Source organism: Mus musculus, chromosome 12, assembly GCF_000001635.26.
Source record: "Mus musculus strain C57BL/6J chromosome 12, GRCm38.p6 C57BL/6J".
NCBI classification, from domain to species: Eukaryota; Metazoa; Chordata; class Mammalia; order Rodentia; family Muridae; genus Mus; species Mus musculus.
Window position 1 is genome coordinate 91,572,440 of NC_000078.6, and position 18,723 is coordinate 91,591,162.

At 42.6% G+C, this 18,723-nt stretch overlaps 1 protein-coding gene and 1 non-coding gene across 4 annotated transcripts in view; both read right to left on the reverse strand.

Moving 5' to 3' along the window:
• The window catches only part of Gtf2a1 (general transcription factor II A, 1), a 35,226-nt gene extending 17,178 nt beyond the window's left edge, over positions 1–18,048 (reverse strand). The window contains exons 1-5 of one of the 3 annotated variants that reach the window (XM_017315260.2): positions 17,096–17,215; positions 14,261–14,362; positions 12,936–13,016; positions 3,145–3,352; positions 127–194 (exon numbers count right to left, since the gene is read on the reverse strand). In XM_017315260.2, the coding sequence (XP_017170749.1) occupies positions 127–194; positions 3,145–3,334 (258 nt within the window). In that variant the 5' untranslated portion in view covers positions 3,335–3,352; positions 12,936–13,016; positions 14,261–14,362; positions 17,096–17,215. Of the gene's footprint in view, positions 1–126; positions 195–3,144; positions 3,353–12,935; positions 13,017–14,260; positions 14,363–17,095; positions 17,216–17,946 lie in introns of those variants that run through there. The other 2 variants (NM_175335.3, NM_031391.2) reach the window with 2 other exon arrangements.
• Gm25776 lies at positions 991–1,133 on the reverse strand. Its single transcript, XR_003950370.1, has one exon. It is a non-coding gene; the product is annotated as a small nucleolar RNA SNORA79 (small nucleolar RNA).
• Positions 18,049–18,723: the final 675 nt, after the last annotated feature.

The window sequence follows — 18,723 nt, forward strand, 5'->3', positions numbered from 1 at the left end:
TTTAATTTGTCATTAACAGCTATTTGCACAAATCTTCCATAATCCTCAAGTTGTTAAATAATACACATAGGAATAACTGCAATTTTAGATTAACTAAAGCCAGTTCATGCCGTGTTCAAGTCTTACCGTAATACTTGATGCATTCATATGTTGTAGCAACTTAGAATCAGGAACAATAACTTGTGGTGCTGTAGCTACAAAAATAGAAAAAAAAAGGCCCATTTACAACAAGAATACTTCAGAGCTGCAGGAATGTTATAAATGCCAAAACCTTTTTTACCTTTTTCATGCTTTTGTTGCATTTTCTACTTTAAAATACTTTCAAACTATATGCTATTTTAGACTTTCTAAATTTTTTTCCTATGGAAATCAACAGCTCGAATATATTTATTTTATATTGAAAAACATTAATAAAATTACAATACCTTAGCTAGGCATTGCAGTGCATGCTTTTAACTCCAGCATTCAGGAAACAGAGGCAGAAAGATCTGAGTTCAAGGCCAACCTGGTCTATATAGTAGGACAGTGTCTAAAAACAACAAACAAACAAAAAACCCTACAACATCCTTTTCTAGCAACTTGACAGCTACCATGATCATGGCATTTTAATTAACTATTTGAAGAATACAAATCAATGGATTAAAAATGCTTGTTCTATACAAGCCGGAGGCCCTGAGTTAGAATCTGCAGACCACACATAAAAGCCAGCTACGTAGCATGAGCACTCTTAATACCACTGCTCTATGAGGTGGGGAGAGGAGTCAGGCAGGAGAGCTCTAAGCTTGAAGACAGCTAGCCTAGTGTATATAGAGGAAAACAACAGAGATCCTGTCTCAGAGTGGAAAGCAAGGATCAACACCTGAACTTGTCTTCTGACTTCCATGCATGCACCATGGTCCATGAGCATCTACACCTGCATGTGTGCACACAAACATCACACTCAAGAAAGAAACAACAGCAATGTTAGTTAAAAGAAAAAACAAAAAAAAGTAATGTTTGACCCCGCAAATTTCAGAGAACACATAGATAAACCCAATATCTTGATATTCTCTGAGTGAAAAAAGTCAATTTTAATTTATGATGACTTAAAATCCTAGTGCCATGCCTATAGGCAACAGGAGGAACAGCCATCAAAGATGAAATGAAAAGCAGGTCTGAAGAGTGGGGAAATGGCTCAGTGGGCAAGGGCATTTGCCACCAAGCCTAAAGACCTGAGTGCCATCCTTAGAGCCCTCGTGGCAGAAGCAGAGAGCAGACTCCTGCAAGTTGTCCTGACTGCCACATGGATACCATGGGCCACCACATTCCACACACACACACACACACACACACACACACACGAAATGAAGTTAAAGAATCCCTAAAAGGGACACTCCAAATCTATCAGCTATAACTGGTAAACCCAGTCACACCGCCTTCTGCTACATCTGACTACTCACCGTGCATTTCATACTCTCTCAGATGAAGCAAACCAGTCACCCAACAGCTGCCACCTTAAACTAAGCTTTCAGTTACCTCAAGTTTCCTTTCTAGTCAAATTCATCTAACTACAGTATTCAGAAAATGTTATAACTCAATAGATTTTTGTCATATTAAAATAACTATGTATGATGGATCGAGATCCTTCTTTGTTTTGGAGTTTTTTGAGACAAGTTTTCTCCATGTAACCCTGGCTGTCCTGGAAATTACTCTGTAAACCAGGCTGGCCTTGAAATCAGAGATCTGCCTGCCTCTGCCTCCTGAGTGCAGGATTTAAAGCTATGGCAAGATTCTCAATCTTTCCAGGGCCCAGATTTCCTTCAACTGTGAAATTGAGCTAATAAGCTATTCTGCAACACGTCAATAAAGGTTAATGCAACAGGACCTATAACATGATTTGAATATTGTAAACTATGACAGAGTCTGTAATGAGTTTTTCTTTCTTTAAATCAAGCATTAAAAAGTTAATTAAGGGCTGGTGAGCTGGCTCAGTGGGTAAGAGCAGTGACTGCTCTTCTGAAGGTCCTGAGCTCAAATCCCAGCAACCACATGGTGGCTCACAACCACCTGTAATGAGATCTGAAGCCCTCTTCTGGTGCGTCTGAAGACAGCTACAGTGCACTTACACATAATAATAAATCTTTAAAAAAAAAAGTTTAATTAAATTTTCAGACTACCAAAGTTACAAAATTTCTCCAGTATTGAAGATGCATGAACAAAACAAACATGTCTTTGAAAGAACATGTTTCATAAAGAAAACTACCTTATATTAAATAATGAATTCATTCAAAAGTAAGTCTGTATAGGTAGGGGACCCCCATTTTCTTTTATCTTACATAATATCTATAAAGTGTGTAGTATGGATCCTTGCCTTCAACCTATGTGACACAAGGTTTCTTTGTAGTGTTTCTGGCATATATAACAGCTTAGCTGGCCCATAACCAGACTTCTGGGAATCTGTCTCTACTCCCTATCTCCCCACAGGGATACAGAACTCCTCCTGGCTTTACGCTCTTGGGACTCTATGTCTCTCTACCTGGTCCCTAGCTCAGCTCATTCACATATTATAGCTCCCCTCCCAGGGATGCTCTTCATAACTTCTGCCTTTGTTATTTTCTTTTGCTATTTTTGAGGTAAGGTCTCATGTAGCCCAGGCTGGCTTCCAACTCACTCACTAGATAACTAACAGAAGATAACCTTAAATATCTGATCCTGCCTTTTCCTAAATGCTAGGATTACAGACACGCTCCACAATGCCCAGTTTATGGGGTGGTGGGGATTGAACCCAGGGCTCAGGTGTGCTAGGCAAGCACTCTACCAGTCAGAGAAGAAAAAGAGTAATCAGTATAGATCTCCAGACCCCAGCATCTGTTTAAAAAGATGATGGATCCATCAAACTTAAAAGTCAAATTAGGGCTGGAGAGATGACTCAGCAGTTAAGAGCACAGACTGCTCTTCCAGAGGTCCTGCGTTCAATTGCAGTCAACCACATGGTGGCTCACAGCCATCTGTAATGGGATCTAATGCCCTCTTCTGGTGTGTCTGAAGAGAGCAATGGTGTACTCATATACATTAAATAAATAAATAAAACTTAAAAGTCAAAGGAATACTTTCAAAAGACAAGTGTAACTTGTAAGGCACAACAGGGACCTCCAGCCTTCTCACCTTGCTGGGATGCAGGAATGAGGACCTGCTGGGTCTGTGCTTGCTGAGGTACCGTTTGCTGAGGTTGCGCTTGCTGGTGCTGGTGGTGGTGGTGGTGATGCTGCTGCTGCTGGGGTTGATGCTGCTGCTGAACTTGCAACAAAAGCTGCTGTTCTTCTGAATGAAATCCATCTACTGCCCTAGACTGCATTAGTTTATTCTCCCACAACTAAGACGAAGAACAGTAAAGCTTCTCAGTGACTTAAAGAAAACTCTGGTCATATAGACAAAATATTAAGTTATTAGGTGTTTGTAAATTTCTTCCAGAAATAATACAATCACACACACACACACAAATATCACCCAAGTTTTATACAAGGAAAATAAACCTTGATCAAATCACATGTTTATTTTACTTAAATTTTTTTTTTTACATTCCAAGAAACTTTCTAGAGTAATTCTTCAGTTAGCAGGTATTATTTAACAGGGTTCCCAGAGTCAATCCCTGAATAATCACAGCTTATCTTTTTATTTCAAAATTATTAAACTGCTTTTATGGAACTTTGCTCAATACAAATTTTCTATCTCTTCAATAGGAGTCAAAAAGAGAAATATTCATCCATCTGTCCTCAGTGAGAATTTTGTGAAATACAGGCACTCTAAATTAAATAGGCCAGCTTCCTTTCCATTTGTCTAACCTTGTAAGTTAAAGAAAATGAGGCTGAAACGGTCATCCCGATGCTCTACACCTCTTGGAACGCCCGTTCTTCTAATGCGAAGACTGACAATCACTTTCTGCTTAGCCACTTCTATAAGCTGAACATATCTAACCTAAAAACTCAAACTCTGCGTGCGATATTCTACCTTTTTGACTCCTAAAAGGATCTCACCATGGGAAAATTCTACCTGGTGAAATTTTGTTTTATGCACAAAACCATTAAAATAGCGTGTCAATTAATTCCTAGCCATGTATAAAAGGTGTATGTGAAACATAAGAGAACTTCAAAGTCTGAAAACTATGTAAAAAGGTAACACTCCTGGGTGGTGAGACCTTTCGGATTAGGGCTGCCTATCTGTCTTTCTCACCTCAGCACAGGGTAAGCTCTATAATGGGAGAGGGGGGAGAGCCATCCAAAAGAGAGGAAAACATTTTCAACTATTTCACTCTTCCCATAACATATTTGCTTTCTCCTATGTTTAGTGTTTAATTTTGAGTTTCACTCCTATAAGAAATTATCCAAGAAAGTCAAAGTGTGCCTCTAAACTGCAAAGAAAGCAAGCATTCTGTTCTTAAGTCCAGGGTCTGCTCCTGAGAGATTGCTAACGCAGAGGTTTCTTCTGGATTCTTTCAGAGGCGCCTCTTGTTACACAGACTCAAAACAAAGCAAAAACCCCTCACCCTGCCCTCTCTGCGTGACCTATAGTTATGACTACCTGCTACAACAACTCCAGCGTCTTTTAGTAGTGGTCTGAAAAATGGAGTAAAAGTCAGGTTCAGAGTAGAAGTACTTCCCTACAAGCCCAATACTTCAATGCCTGAAATCTATACTTAAAAAAATACTAACCTCTGTTCATGGTTACCACAGTTTAAAGTCAGTGATCACTGAATGCCAGCTGTTATTACTAATCCAGTAGTAGCTTTAATTATGTAACAGCATTACATCAGAGGCTGGAAAACCAGTTAATACTGGGTTATCTACTAATGTGACTCAATCATGTAACATTCTTACACATTTTCCTCATCTAAAATTAAAGGAAAATTCATTTAGATTATTTTTAAACTTCCAGCCAATAATAGAGGCCTTTACAAACCCCACACTAAAAGCAACTTCCAAGAGCAACAAAGTGGTACTTCCTAAGAGCCCATATTTTATCTGGCTGATCTCTGCAAAGAGAGACAGAGACAAAGACAGAGACAGAGACAGAGGAAGGGAGGGAAAGAGGGAGGGAAAGAGGGAGGGAAAGAGAGAAAGAGGGAGGGAAAGAGAGGGGAGGGGGGACCAACTCCCACAAATCATTACCTAACCTCCACATGCACATGGTGGTACATACACATACATATGTATGTGCAACACACAGACAAAATACAATTTTTCTTTTAAAAAAATCAAAATATGAAGTAAAAGAACTGTCAGTGTTTAAGAAACTATTTTTTAAACCAGACATAATGGCACACACCCTCAATCCCAGCACTTGGGAAGCAGAGGCAGGTGGATTTCTATGAGTCCAGGGCCAGCCTGGTCTCCACATTTCCAGAGATACTGCCTCAAGAGGAGGAAGACGTTTACAGTGTAATTTTCTAACTGAGGAAGTGATGAAGCTTCAAGATCCAAACTAGCTCTGTTCTGTTCTTTTCTTTTTTTCTTTTTTTCTTTTTTTTTTTTTTTTTTTTGGTTTTTCAAGGCAGGGTTTCTCTGTGTAGTCCTGGCTGTCTTGGACTCACTCTGTAGACCAGGCTGGCCTCGAACTCAGAAATCTGCCTGCCTCTGCCTCCCGAGTGCTGGGATTAAAGGCATGCGCCACCACTGGCCGGCTCCAAACTAGTTCTTAAAGTACACTTTCTAACAGTGTTTAATTCCCAATCCATCATAGGTTTTTAAGTATATATATACATATGTATGTATGTATGTATGTATTTTGGTGGGGGTGGTGGTGGTGTGTGAATGCATATCGCATGCTTGTGGTTGCCCTCACTAACTAACTAGAAGAGGGTGCAGAATCCCCTGGCACTGGCACTACAGGCAGCTGTGAGCTGTGTGCCTGCTTCTAGGAACAGAGGTCTATGTTCTGTGTGCAGATGACGGAGCCATCTCTCTAGCCCTCTTCAACTGTCCTACAGTCAATGTTTTATTGTTTTACCATCAATTGGTTGTGGTCCCATCATTCCAATGATGCCTCTATGATAAACAGAAATACTGGCGACAATGTAATGTGCGGCTGAGTACATGTTCTACCCCTACTTCCTCCTGGCAAGGACCTAGCAATCAAAACTCATAACTGAGAAGTTTCACAGTGTATTTTAGTAGTAAGAGTGCTTGCCAAGTTAGCATGAAACGAGAATCACAAAAACAGGACCACAAGAAAAGAAAGAAAGGGCTGGTGAGATGGCTCAGTGGGTAAGAGCACCCGACTGCTCTTCCGAAGGTCCGAAGTTCAAATCCCAGCAACCACATGGTGGCTCACAACCATCCGTAACGAGATCTGACGCCCTCTTCTGGAGTGTCTGAAGACAGCTACAGTGTACTTACATATAATAAATAAATAAATCTAAAAAAAAAAAAGAAAAGAAAAGAAAAGAAAAGAAAGAAAAAGAAAGAAAGGAGGAGTGGGCAGCTACACAAGAGGAGGAGAGCTAATTCTGAGGTGGGGGTCCCAGACTTAGTCTATCAGCAGGAGCCACACGCCATTATGAATTGCTTGGGTTATTTTGTGTTGTTTGCAAAAGTAATTATAAGTTGTACTAAAGTCTAAATCAATGCTTTTGAAATAGAGGACATCAACCCTATTAGTAGGTCATAAAAAGTCAGTGTTGAGCCAGGTGTGGCTGTTCATGCCTTTAATCACAGGACTCAGGAGACAGAGACAGGCAGATCTGTGAGTTTGAGGCCAGCATGGTCTATAAAGTAAGTCCAGGACAGCCACAGCTCTGTTACACAGAGAAACCCTGTTTGGGAATGTCAATGCTGAATTTTTTTTTTATGAAGAATATCACATTGAAATGAAAATGTAACATAGGAAACAGTTTCTATGTTTTTACTTGGGTTATACAGTGTACATAAAAGCTTAATTAAGAACACTGTTTTCAGCACTGTTAATGGATCAACTTTCTAAAGTTTACAAATACATCTACTACTTAACTGTAATAATCTGTAGACTATTATAGACATTAATTATATTAATCTGCACATCTATAAAGTATATGATATATATGTATATACCCTATAATATAGCCACCCTTATGTGAAAATACCACCTCCCAATTTTATGTTGTGACTCAAATATGATCTTTTCCTCTACATACATACATACATACCCAGCCACCCATGATAAAAGTTTAATGTGCAAATTATATACAGTGCAATAAAACAGAACTATAAGGATATTCTGTGATAAAAAGCTATGTGATTGTGGTCTCTTTCTCAAAGTACCTTACTGAATGTTTGCAGCTTCTCATGGGGATATAAAATACAATGTCTATGTGATAAGATTTAGGGGAAGTCCACAGACACTCTGTTAGGTTATCTGAACACACAATATGACACTGGACAGATATTCTGGCAACTGGGTGGACACTAAATGATTAATAGATGAGCTGCATATGCAGAATGGATAAGCTGGACAGAGGAATGACTCACAAACTGGAGACTATACACCTGGCTGGGGAGAGATTGCGTCATTCTGGTCGGAATGCACACAACCTACAACTCACAAATTGCTTAGTTCTGGATTACTTCACTTAATATTTTTCTAACAAAGCTGACCAAGGATAAACAAAACATCAAAAAATTAGATCAGGGATCTGAAGAGAAGGCTTAGTAGCTAAAAGCACTTGCTGCTCTTTCAGAGGTCCAGGTTCAATTACCAGTACTCACATGAAGCTCTCAATAGTATGTGCAACCCCAGTTCTAAGAAATCCAATGCCATCCACTGGCCTCCACAAGCACCAAGCACACACATGGTGCAGACATACATGCAAGCAAAACACCACACATATTTTTTAAAAGTTTTAAAGAAAGACTGTAGCTAAGGGGAAACTAGTACACTATTTTTTAAAAAGCAGCTTGGTCCCACTCTGCTACCCCACTTAGTCAGACTCTGGAGCAGAGGCTTAGTGCGGCCTATCTGCCAGACTGGCTGCTACTGTAACGGTACTATATTTCTTACAGTACCAAACGACTTTCTGTTAAATAACCTTAGACTATCCCATAGCCCTTGATGTTCAGTTTCTAAAATGAAACTTAGCAAAGTTCCATAGCCCTAAAGAAGGCAGTCACTTAGGCTGGGCATCCTGATGCATGTCTTTAATCTGAAGCACTTGGGAGACAGGGGCAGGTGGATCTGTTTTCAAGGCCAGCCAGGGCTCCAAAGTGAGACCCTGGCTTGTTTTTGTTGGGTTTTCGGTTTTCTTTTCTTTGGAGGGGAGGGAGTTACTCCCTGTGCCATTAGAGATAGTTCTACTTTTGAATGAATTCCTTCATGAAGACATTCTTTTACTCCGATTTAACAGATAACTAGAATTTTACCAGTCATTTAGCATGAAATTTAAAGAAAGATTATAAAAATAAACTAATGTGTTTATTAGAATTGTTTTCTGCATAGGATGTTACTGGCATTTTAGGCAGAGTCTATCTGTATCGTACAGGATGGCCCACAGGAAATGCAACATTCCTTCTTCTTGCCTCTTAGATATGAAAGGTGGTGGCTAGTTTTGACACATGAACACGGTCCCACATACTGCCAAAAGTTCTGTAGGGGCTGGGCTTGTCAATCACGAATCAGAACTTAGCAATCATAAATGATCTAGTAACTTAACAAATACGAAAATAACACCATATAACTAAGCACCAGGCTTTTACCATCAAGTAAGTTTTGATTTAGTCTCTCAATGTTTATATTTTACTTTCATTTTTAAAAAAGGCTCATGCACATGATGGTTTTGCCGGGATGTATTGAGATTCCCTGGAAATGGAGTTATGGGTGGTGTGGCCTCCATGTGGACACTGAGAACTGAAACCAGGTCCTGGGGAAGAGCAACAAGTGCTCTTAACTGCTTAACCATAGCTCTTCAATTTCACTTCTCCACAATTTTAACTTTATCAAAAAAGTCTAGGTTCTAACTGTCAGCTGCTAAGATAATGTAACACTCTTTTGGCAACAGGAAAGCTGAAATAGGAAACCTGAATTGTTAAGTATGTCTTTGCTTAGAAAATTGGAAGAGCTCTTTTCTTTCTATTTACTCCCTTTCCCACAAGTAAACTATTAATTCTGGCACACCCACACTTCAGCAATGTTTGCCTAGGCACCTAAAATTGACATGACAAAAATTTCACCTTCTGCTCCCAAAAAGACTGAGGCATACAACTGTATATGTCACCGAGACAGTCTAGTAACTACATTTTATTTAATTCTATAGAGGTAAGTACAGTTATAGACATTATCACCTCCGTCTCTAAAGAAAAAGAACCTGAAGAACAAGAAGTTGGGCAAGTTATCCAAGATCAACAAATAACAGAAGGCAAAAGTAGGATGACTACAAGGCAAGCGTCTAAGGCAGCGTCCCTGAGCACTGCTCCTGGCACTGCCCTTGCCTTGCCCTAATACCCGTCTCATTGACCAGTTCCTTCCTCTACTTTCTGTTTCATTTGCTCTTTGGGGAAGCTGGGCTCCCTAACACCTTTTGGGAGCTCTGAAATAAAATTTCTTGTACACTTTATCCAGAAGCTGGGTACTTTGTAGAAACAGGAGAAACCATTTCAAATGTCTGGCCCAACACACTGCTAGAGAATGGCACTTCACAATGGAGTCAAAAGTAAATTCTCACCACCCTCTGACAAGGGCTTAATTAAAAGACGGCAGAAATGTGAATTTAAGTCTTTTCTCTCATGGCATACCTAGGCTCTCACATTTCCACTACCTCGTAGCTAAATGTTCTTGTCAAAGGACAGAAAGCAGGTAATTATTCAATGTATAGTTTAGGCATTTGTATCAGTGTATCAAGTATCTATGTATAATTAGGGTATATTAAGAAAAATGGTTCTCAACTTGTAGTGATTTTTATACCACTTCCTTAGGGAGATTAACAATAAAAACATTTCTGAACACAACTAAAGGGTGCAACTGGCAGAACACTCCATTTGCAGCTATTAACCAACCAGTCCAACAAGGCAAATGCACCAAGCTTAGGGACTAGACTTAGAAGCTGAATTTCCAGACTTGTCCCTACCTGAGGATTTTATCAGCAGACACAAGGGTTAAGGATGTGGCTCACTGGCACAGCACTGGCCTGGCTTGTGCAAGGCTCCGGGTCTGATGGAGAGTGATTTGATGGAGGCGGGGCAAATGAGAATGAGGGTTCAGAATCGCATGGGTTATATATTGAGTTGTGCTTGCTATTTAGATATAGGTAGCTCTGGCAGACTGGTTTATCATTCACTTTGAGTTTTTGTTTTCAGCTTGTTTTGGTTTTTGTGGTTTTCTGAGACAGCCTCACTACATAGCCCTCACACTGTGCCAATTCTCCTGCCTTCCCTTCCTCCGTTGCTCATTATTTACTTTGAAGATTTCTGAAGTGTCATTCCCATCCAGTCACGTGCCAATACACACTCCATTTAAATACAGACTGTCTTTATGCCTTCCCCAGCTCCCACAGTTTACACATGGGTTAAGTGAGCGGTTAACAGGTCAGGAACTCATCTAAATAATTGGCTGGGTTTGTTTTGTTTCGTTTTTTTAAATGACATTTCCTACAGTATCTAGTTAATCTTTAAATTATATGCATTCTCACAATGCATATCAGTTCATCATCTAATTTACCACTCTATCTGATAGCCTTAGCAACCTTGATCATCTGTCAAACACTTACAAAAGGAGAAGGGTCAGAGCTAACTCACAAAGCCCATTATAAATCACAAAACACACAAAGGATGCTAACCCTGTTAGCAAGAAAATCTGAAGAGCTCGATGTGGTAAGAATCACTAGCCACATGTAGCGATTTAAATTAAGTAAAATTAACAAAAATGTATTCCTCAGTTCTCTTAATCACACTGCAAATGCTTAACGGCCACACGTGGCTGTGCGGGAGGTAACAGCCACACAGCATCTTCATCCCTGCAGAGAGCCCTGGACAAGGCTAGTGTCTATCTTAAATCTAGGGCGCATTCTTAAAATTCTAATGAGGTCCTGAAGAAATTTAGTGCAGAGAATTGGGTTCATTCTCATCTAACAGCTTTAACTCTTAGTACAACCCAAGGTATAAGAGCTGCCCCACTTAACATAACAAAAATAGCATTGATAAGATTACGGCGCCACGCGTAATAAAGCAGTTCAGCTAAAGATTTAACTGGGTGCCGTTCACAAAGGACAAGAATGATGGCAGAAACTGCAGATTAACTGTTGAATGGGTTACTTTCAAATGTAAGAAACATGCAAATAAAGACACTTGATTTTTTCCAAGACAGCTTCATTTCTTTGACTAGAATGTTTAACAGCTATGGGGATCAGTCAGAAGATAAAATTCTCTAACTGTCAACCACAATGCAAGAGAAAATAATAAAGACCCCAGATTGACCCATACCATAATCAATTAAAGTTTTGGGGGCTCGTTTCTATACCTCTAGAAATTATATCTTTTACATAATATGACAGAAAAGACAACTACTGAGGGCAGCAAAGTGTTAAACATTCCCCAGTACACTAAGGACCAAGATAAGCTTGTCTATTTATTCTTCATTTAATTACATACTTTATGTTGTTCCCATGTTGTTCCAAATCCTATTTCAAAGGAGGCATTCTATGACTTTTCTCTTTAAGAGTTCCGTTTCTCTCCCTGTAGGAGCTAAGCTTATTTTCTTATCCTTCATGTAATTGTAATGTAGCTACTTTGTGCTGCTCCACGCTCTTCCCACTCCTGTTTCGTAAGTGGCATTCTAACACTTGTATCCTTAAGCACTAAGAGCATCTATAGTTCTCTCCAGGTAGGTGTTGCTCAGCTCACTGAAACTTACTTTTTCCTTTTCTTACACTGGCGAACTCGTAGTGAATATTCTAGAAGTTGTCCAAAGGTGCTTAAACATATTAAGATGTATTTTATCACCACACTGAAGCTCAGACTTTATTTAAAATGAGAGCTAAATTCTAGCTTCTGCGTGTGACTGGAGAAGACCACAGCTAATGTCCCCTAACCACTTGTTAATTGTGATGATTTGAGCACAGCTGTAAAGAAGCTACCCCCAATTTCTAAGCCAACAGTTATAACAGCTTCTGACCTCGGGCCATTTGTCTCTCTTTAATTTTTTATTATTTGGCGTACGTATGATGGGGGTGTCCACATGCCAACAAAGCACACATCCGAGGACAACTTTAGAAAGTCAGCTTTTGTTCCATTTGTCTCTTTCCAAAAATTAATGAGGACTTCAAAAAAAATTGAGATACTTTTAATGTTCAGATTTTAAAATGAGAAGTCTAGGCTTGCATAAATGATACCAATTTTCCCAGAATTAACCAGAGGGGGAGTGGGGGGGGGGGCTGGTAAGCCTTAGAGAGCTGGACTTCCCATCTGCCCCTGCATTTCACTAGTTTTAGTTCAAGGGTAGAAAGAAAAATTTCTCATACACTTACACAATCGAGAAAGCAAAAGATATTTTAAAATATTAAAAGTTCAGCAATCTATAACTCAACCTGCATACTGTTCTGTTAGAATAGTGGGTCTTCCAACAATCACTAAGAATAAAGTGTGCAGATCCTTCGCACATTTCACTATGCACAGAGTATACATATTTTTAGGACAGTCTCAGCACAGTAAACATACCTAAAGGAACCCTGCTGCACATGAACAGAATCTACAAGAAAGGCATGGTAAGCACTAGGCATGTAAGGTGCTGAACTGAGCTAATGATTCTCTTGGAGACAATGTTTGTATGCATGCATGTGAAGCCTTTAGAAGGATGTTTACTGTCCTCTCCATCACTCTCCACCCTTGCGTGGAGACAGGTCTTTCACTGAAACCTGGAGTTTCAGGCTGGTCACCAAGCTCCTGGAACCCACAGTCTCCATCCCCCAACAGTGGGTGACAGGCACATGTGGTCATACCCACCTTCTATGTGGTGAAGGAGATGTCAACTCAGACCTTCTTCATTTACTTGATGAGTCACTTCCCCAACCACACATGATGCAACTTTTAAATGAAAGAATAATAAACTACGAAATGTTCAAATCGGGTCCAACAAGTACAAAACCCCTCCAGTTTCACCTCATGCTACCACCAGAGACAAGAGCACTGTGTGTGTACAAGTGTTTGGCCTATGTACTGGCTACTTTTGTGTCAACTTGACACAGCTGGAGTTATCACAGAGAAAGGAGCTTCAGTTGAGGAAGTGCCTCCATGAGATCCAGCTGTAAGGCATTTTCTCAATTAGTGATCAAGGGGGAAAGGCCCCTTGTAGGTAGGACCATCTCTGGGCTGGTAGTCTTGGTTGTATAAGAGAGCAGGCTGAGCAAGCCAGGGGAAGCAAGCCAGTAAGAAACATCCCTCCATGGCCTCTGCATCAGCTCCTGCTTCCTGCCCTGTTTTGAGTTCCAGTCCTGACTTCCTTGGTGATAAACAGCAGTATGAAATTGTAAGCTGAATAAACCCTTTCCTCCCCAGCTTGTTTCTTGGTCATGATGTTTGTGCAGGAATAGAAACCCTGACTAAGACAGCCTACATGACTGTCTGTGCACCACTCGTGTGCTGACTAATGTCTGGAGACCAAAAGAGGGCGTCTCCTGGGACTGTACTTACAGACCATTGTGAGCCACCACGTGGGTGCTGTGAACCGGTCCCAGTCCCTCTGGAAGAACAGCCAGACTCTTAAGCACTGAGCCATGTCTCCAGTGCCCACACAAATGCCATTTTAAAAATCTAAGTATTTATTCATAAACCTAAGAAGAAAAACTAGCTCAGTGTTTAATATGTAAAAGGAGCATTTGGTGTACATAAAAGGATTTTACTCTAGTACTTACATTCTTTTATCAAGCATTTGTTCAATCGCTCCATCATAAACAAATTTTAGATTACAAATATAGGAATACAAAAAATTAAATACTATTACTGACATGTCAAGCAACTGGACCATAAAATACCACATGTGAACAAGTAAAACTATTATTAGGCATTTTGATAGGTATTCTCTATACTTAGTACACTTAATCCTAAGAACAACCACCCCATGAGTCTGTACTACCAATTCCTATCTTATAGGGAAGAAAGCTGAAATATAAGTTATCTACCTACCCAGTTAGAGGAAGTATAGAAGGGACAGTTGAGGTTTAAATCAATACCCTTCACTGCACTATACTGTCTCTCCTTAAAGTCAAACATTCATCCTATAGAAAAGTTCTTTATTACTGAACTATTCTTTTAAAAAGAGACAAACTCACAGTTTTTAGTTCCATCAGGACTTGTTCATCCACTCCGTCATCCAGAAAAATGTCTCGTACGTCATTAATAACATCTTCAATCACAGATCTATACAATTTAGGCTTTAAAGGAAAAATAAGATTCAATAAAAGACTGATTTCAAAATGTTATAGTAGGCTTTGAGAAATAATTAAATAATTATTAAATACAAGCCATTTGGCCAACTATCTAAAATTTATTTTAAATTGTGACTTTAATTAAAGATACTACAATCCTAAGCCAGGCTTATCACTCTGGAGGCAAAGACAGGAGGATATCAGAGTTCCAGGCCAGCCTGATCAATATACTGAGACACTGTAAACTAAATTTGACAATGACAGAAAACTGTAAGGCTGGGCAAAGTAGTTCATAAACCAAAGTTCTTTATGCACAGTCAACACAAATTCCAGTAATTTCCTTGATGGTGACCAAAATGTCTACCATCATGATTAATAACAGTTCATGGTCACTCCTGGTTCCTACTAGCCCTGCTTGATTTAACGCCTGTCCCATCTCACAGCCTTTCCAGGTCTTAGATGTTGGGGAACTTTTTGTTCACAAGTCGTCTCCTGGTCATACCCAGCAGTCTTATCAGCGTTTGATTATACAAAAGCTACCTTGGTTTTTTTCCCTGTCCTGGTCTACCTTCAGGCTACACCACTAAACTCTATACTGGCCATGTAATTTTAAATTAGTAGGATCAATTTCCAGCAAACCAGATGTTTTAATGTTTCTGAAATCAGTTACCCTAAAACCCTTTCCTTGGAGAGTCCAACACTTGAAGCAGGCAATGCCCTTCTCTGCTACTATGTAATTAATCATTCAGCAACCAGCCTACAACTTAACCCATTCAGAAGCGCCGTTGTTGAAGGAAAAAGGGAAATGCTAAATTCTAAACTTCACTGCAGCAGGCTTTTGTCTTTATGGCATACAAGGTCATTTAGATCTGTCCTTTTAAAACAGTATTCCAAACTCTGAAACTGGCGAATTAGAGACTGCATGTAGCATTAGCAAGTGATTAATAAAGGTTCCTTTTAGAAGATGCTAATTTTTAGGCACAATATTAGGTCACCTAGGTGGATTTTTATACTAGATACCATGCTAGCCACTGGTAAAATTAAAACCACCACTTAATCTTTAATTCTTAAAGCTCAGTTTAGGCTGTGCCTCTACACACACATCAAGCAATAGATTGTGAGCACAGATCTCACAGGGGAGAGTCAGTCACTATTTCTTTGAAAAGCTTCATGCCTTGGGTATTAAGAACACACCACCAAACTCAAGTCCTCCTCCGGAAACATTTAATGTACAACGCATTTTTTTTTTAAGCCGAGAATGTTGACCGTATCTCCTCCAAGGGGGCGGGTGGGGGGGAGGAAATCATTTTATCTGATCTAAAACGATTTAAAATGAAACTCTTATAAAGGGAAGGGAGAAAGAACAAAACGAGGCTGCAATTCTGGCCTACTTCCCACTACAAACAAAGGCAGTACACTCTAGCGGCCACAGCAAAACACTCGGGTCCGTGACAACAGCCTCCCGGCTCCGGAGCGAAATCTCGGCGTGAAAGGAGCCTAGAAATAAAATGAGCTCCGCACGCCGGCTCCTCTCGCCTCGGGAGCACGCACCTCCCAGCCCCGCGCTCAGCAGCTCTCACTATTTAAAGCCGGATCTGGTGTTTAAATGGAGAGGCGGTGACGTAGGCCTGAAAAGCACCTTCCCATCCTGGCAGAGTCTATATTAGAGAGCGGCAATGGCTCTATATAAACAGGGCAGCCAAAGGGAGGAGGACCACAAGGCGCAGGCACTGAAAAGCAGGGTAAGCGGCCGCAGCCATGATGGATCGACCCGAGTCGCCAACGGTATAGTGTCGGGCAGCCGCAGGCTGCTCTGCGGCGTTTGGGACCGGGCAAAATGAAAAAAAAAAATTTTTTTTAAAAATAAACAAACAAAAAAACAAATATTGTGCTTTATTGTCATAAAAAGAAATCAAGAGATGGGGTGGCCTAGTGATCACATTGCGTTGGTGACTCTTTTAAAAGGTTATTTTTATGTGACTGCTTTTTGCAAACCTACGTGATCGCAAGTAACCAAAAAAAAATTTTTTTTTGCTCCTTTTTAAAAAAGGGAGCAACGGGAAGAAGTAGGCAAATCTCGAGGCGAAAGCGGGGACTCTTGGGCCATTCATGTAGGCTTTGTTTGTTCTGGTGCTTAGGCTAGTCGAAGATACCGCGGGGGTTTTGCTTCCCCTTCGCCATTTTACCCACTGGGGAGGAACCGAGATAAGTGCTTTCCAACCTTCATAATTTTTTTGTCTTTTTTTTTTTCTTTCTTTCTTTCCTTTCGGAGGATTAGTAAAATCGGCCCCAAAGGAGGCTCTCCCAAAGCACCACCTCCGGAGAGCCCCCGAAGGCACGCCCGGCCTCGGCGGTATCCGAGAGGCTTCCCCAGACGCGGGGCTCGACCCGCAGCCGCTCGCTCGGGGACTGGCCGGGTCCGGGTCCCCGCGTGGGGCCATCGCCCGCCCGTCCGCGCCCCGGGGTCGGCAAGCCAGGGCCCCAACGGCCTGCGTGGCCCGCCCCGCGGCGCTCCCGGCCCCCGCCGCCCTCCTCCCGCCAGTCCTCGGCGTCCCCCCCGCCCGGCCAGGCCCGCGGCGGGCAGCGGCGGCGGTGGAGGGCGGAGGGGACCCGGTCGGGAGCGCCGCCTCGCCCGGGCCCGCCCCCGCCCGCCCGCCCGTCCGTCCGTCCGTCCCAGCCAGCCGTTGCCTGCCGCCGGAACCTTCGCAGCCCCCGCCGGCCACCGCACCACGTCCTTACCACGGTGTTTGTGTTTGCCGAGTTCGCCATTTCCACACACAACACAAACAAGAGGGAACGAGATAGAAAGAAAGGAAAAAAAAATTTAAAAAAAAAAAAAAAAAGAAAAAAAAAAAAAAACAACTGAGACCCGGAGGGTGACCCAAGTCACCCGCCAAGAGTGGGGCAAAAAAAAAAAAATCTCTCAACAAAACCGATCCAGAAGGAGTAAGAGGCGGGAGAGCAGGAGGAGGGGGGCACTCCTCCCGCAGCTAAAAACCTCGAGAATCGCCTAAAGAAAAAAGAAAAAATGGGGGAAAAAATTAGCCACGACCCCTTAGGGGGTTAGGGGGCGTCACCCGCTCCCCACTCGGCGCCGAGGAGGGAAACCAACACCGGTCACCGCTCCCCGCGCCACCGCTGCCGCCACCGGCTGCAGCTCCAGCCGTCCGGTCCGCCTGCTTCTCCCCTTTATATAGCGAGCCAACGAGCTGCGCGAGCCGCCGCCGCCGCCGCCGCCGAGAGACAGGGCGGAGGGAGGGAGGGGCGGAAAGGGCGGGGGCAGCGGGGGGCGGGGCCGAGCGCGAGACACCGCGAGAACCGCGTGCGCACGCGCGCCCGGGGCGTCGCCAGGTTTCTTTTCCCCCCCCTCCCCCCCGCCCCGGCTGGGTGGCCGGGTGGGCGGGGCCGCGGGCCTGGAGTAAAGAAGGCGCGCGCCGCGGCCTTTTCCCCACCCCCCTATGGCTCGCGCGATCACGTGGTCCGCACCCTGGCGGAAGCGGTCCGTGGCGGTGGTGGTGGCGACCGGTTGGACCGGGAGGCGTCCTCCGGAGGAGGCTGGGGTATTGAGGGAAGCCAGCGATCAAGGGTACCTAGCGCTGCGTCGGGTGGACGCGCAGCCGCTCCGGTGGAGCGGAGGAGTGGGAGTAGCCGCCGAAGCGATAGGCTTCCCCGGAGGATGGCTGCGGAGGGACGGCGGGTCACGTGGCGCGGCTTCCGGCTCCCGCGCGCTGGGGCTTGGGACAGTTTTTAAATGCGGAGTCATCTTTTGATTCGTGAGCTTAGGTCGGATGAGGAGGAAGTTCGCGCCTCTTGCAAAGGACAGACCTCGTGAAGTTGTGTATAAGTCCAAAGGCTAGGAAAGCTTTGTTCTCCCTCTGTCTACTTTACAGAATTAGGGACGCCTGTAGGTGTTTCCAGCCGTTTGTCTGTACAAAATTAAACTATTAGGTGGTTTGGCTAAAATGCCCCAAAGAGTCAGCCTCTACCAACTCAAAAGTACTTTAGATGACTTCTTAGGGTGGTAGAAATGACGAAAAAAGAAAAGGAACTCGGATACAACTACTACATATTTGACTCCCTGACATACATTACTGCTCTGTTTTTAATGTTACCAGAGTGCTGTGATTTGCACACTGGCCAGCACACAGTGACTAACCACATCTGAAACCCATGCCGTTGACTCATCAACTTGCCTGGCCTGTCCCAAGAGATCAGGCAGAGTCTGTTGGTATCTTGGAGTGCAATTCATCGGGAGTTTGACCTGGGACGTGCAAGCAAATTCTGCCTTTGTATCAATATTTTACGGAACAGATTCCTGTTTGGTAGGCAGAATTTAACAACTGCCACTTTCCCTGGTCCTAGGAATA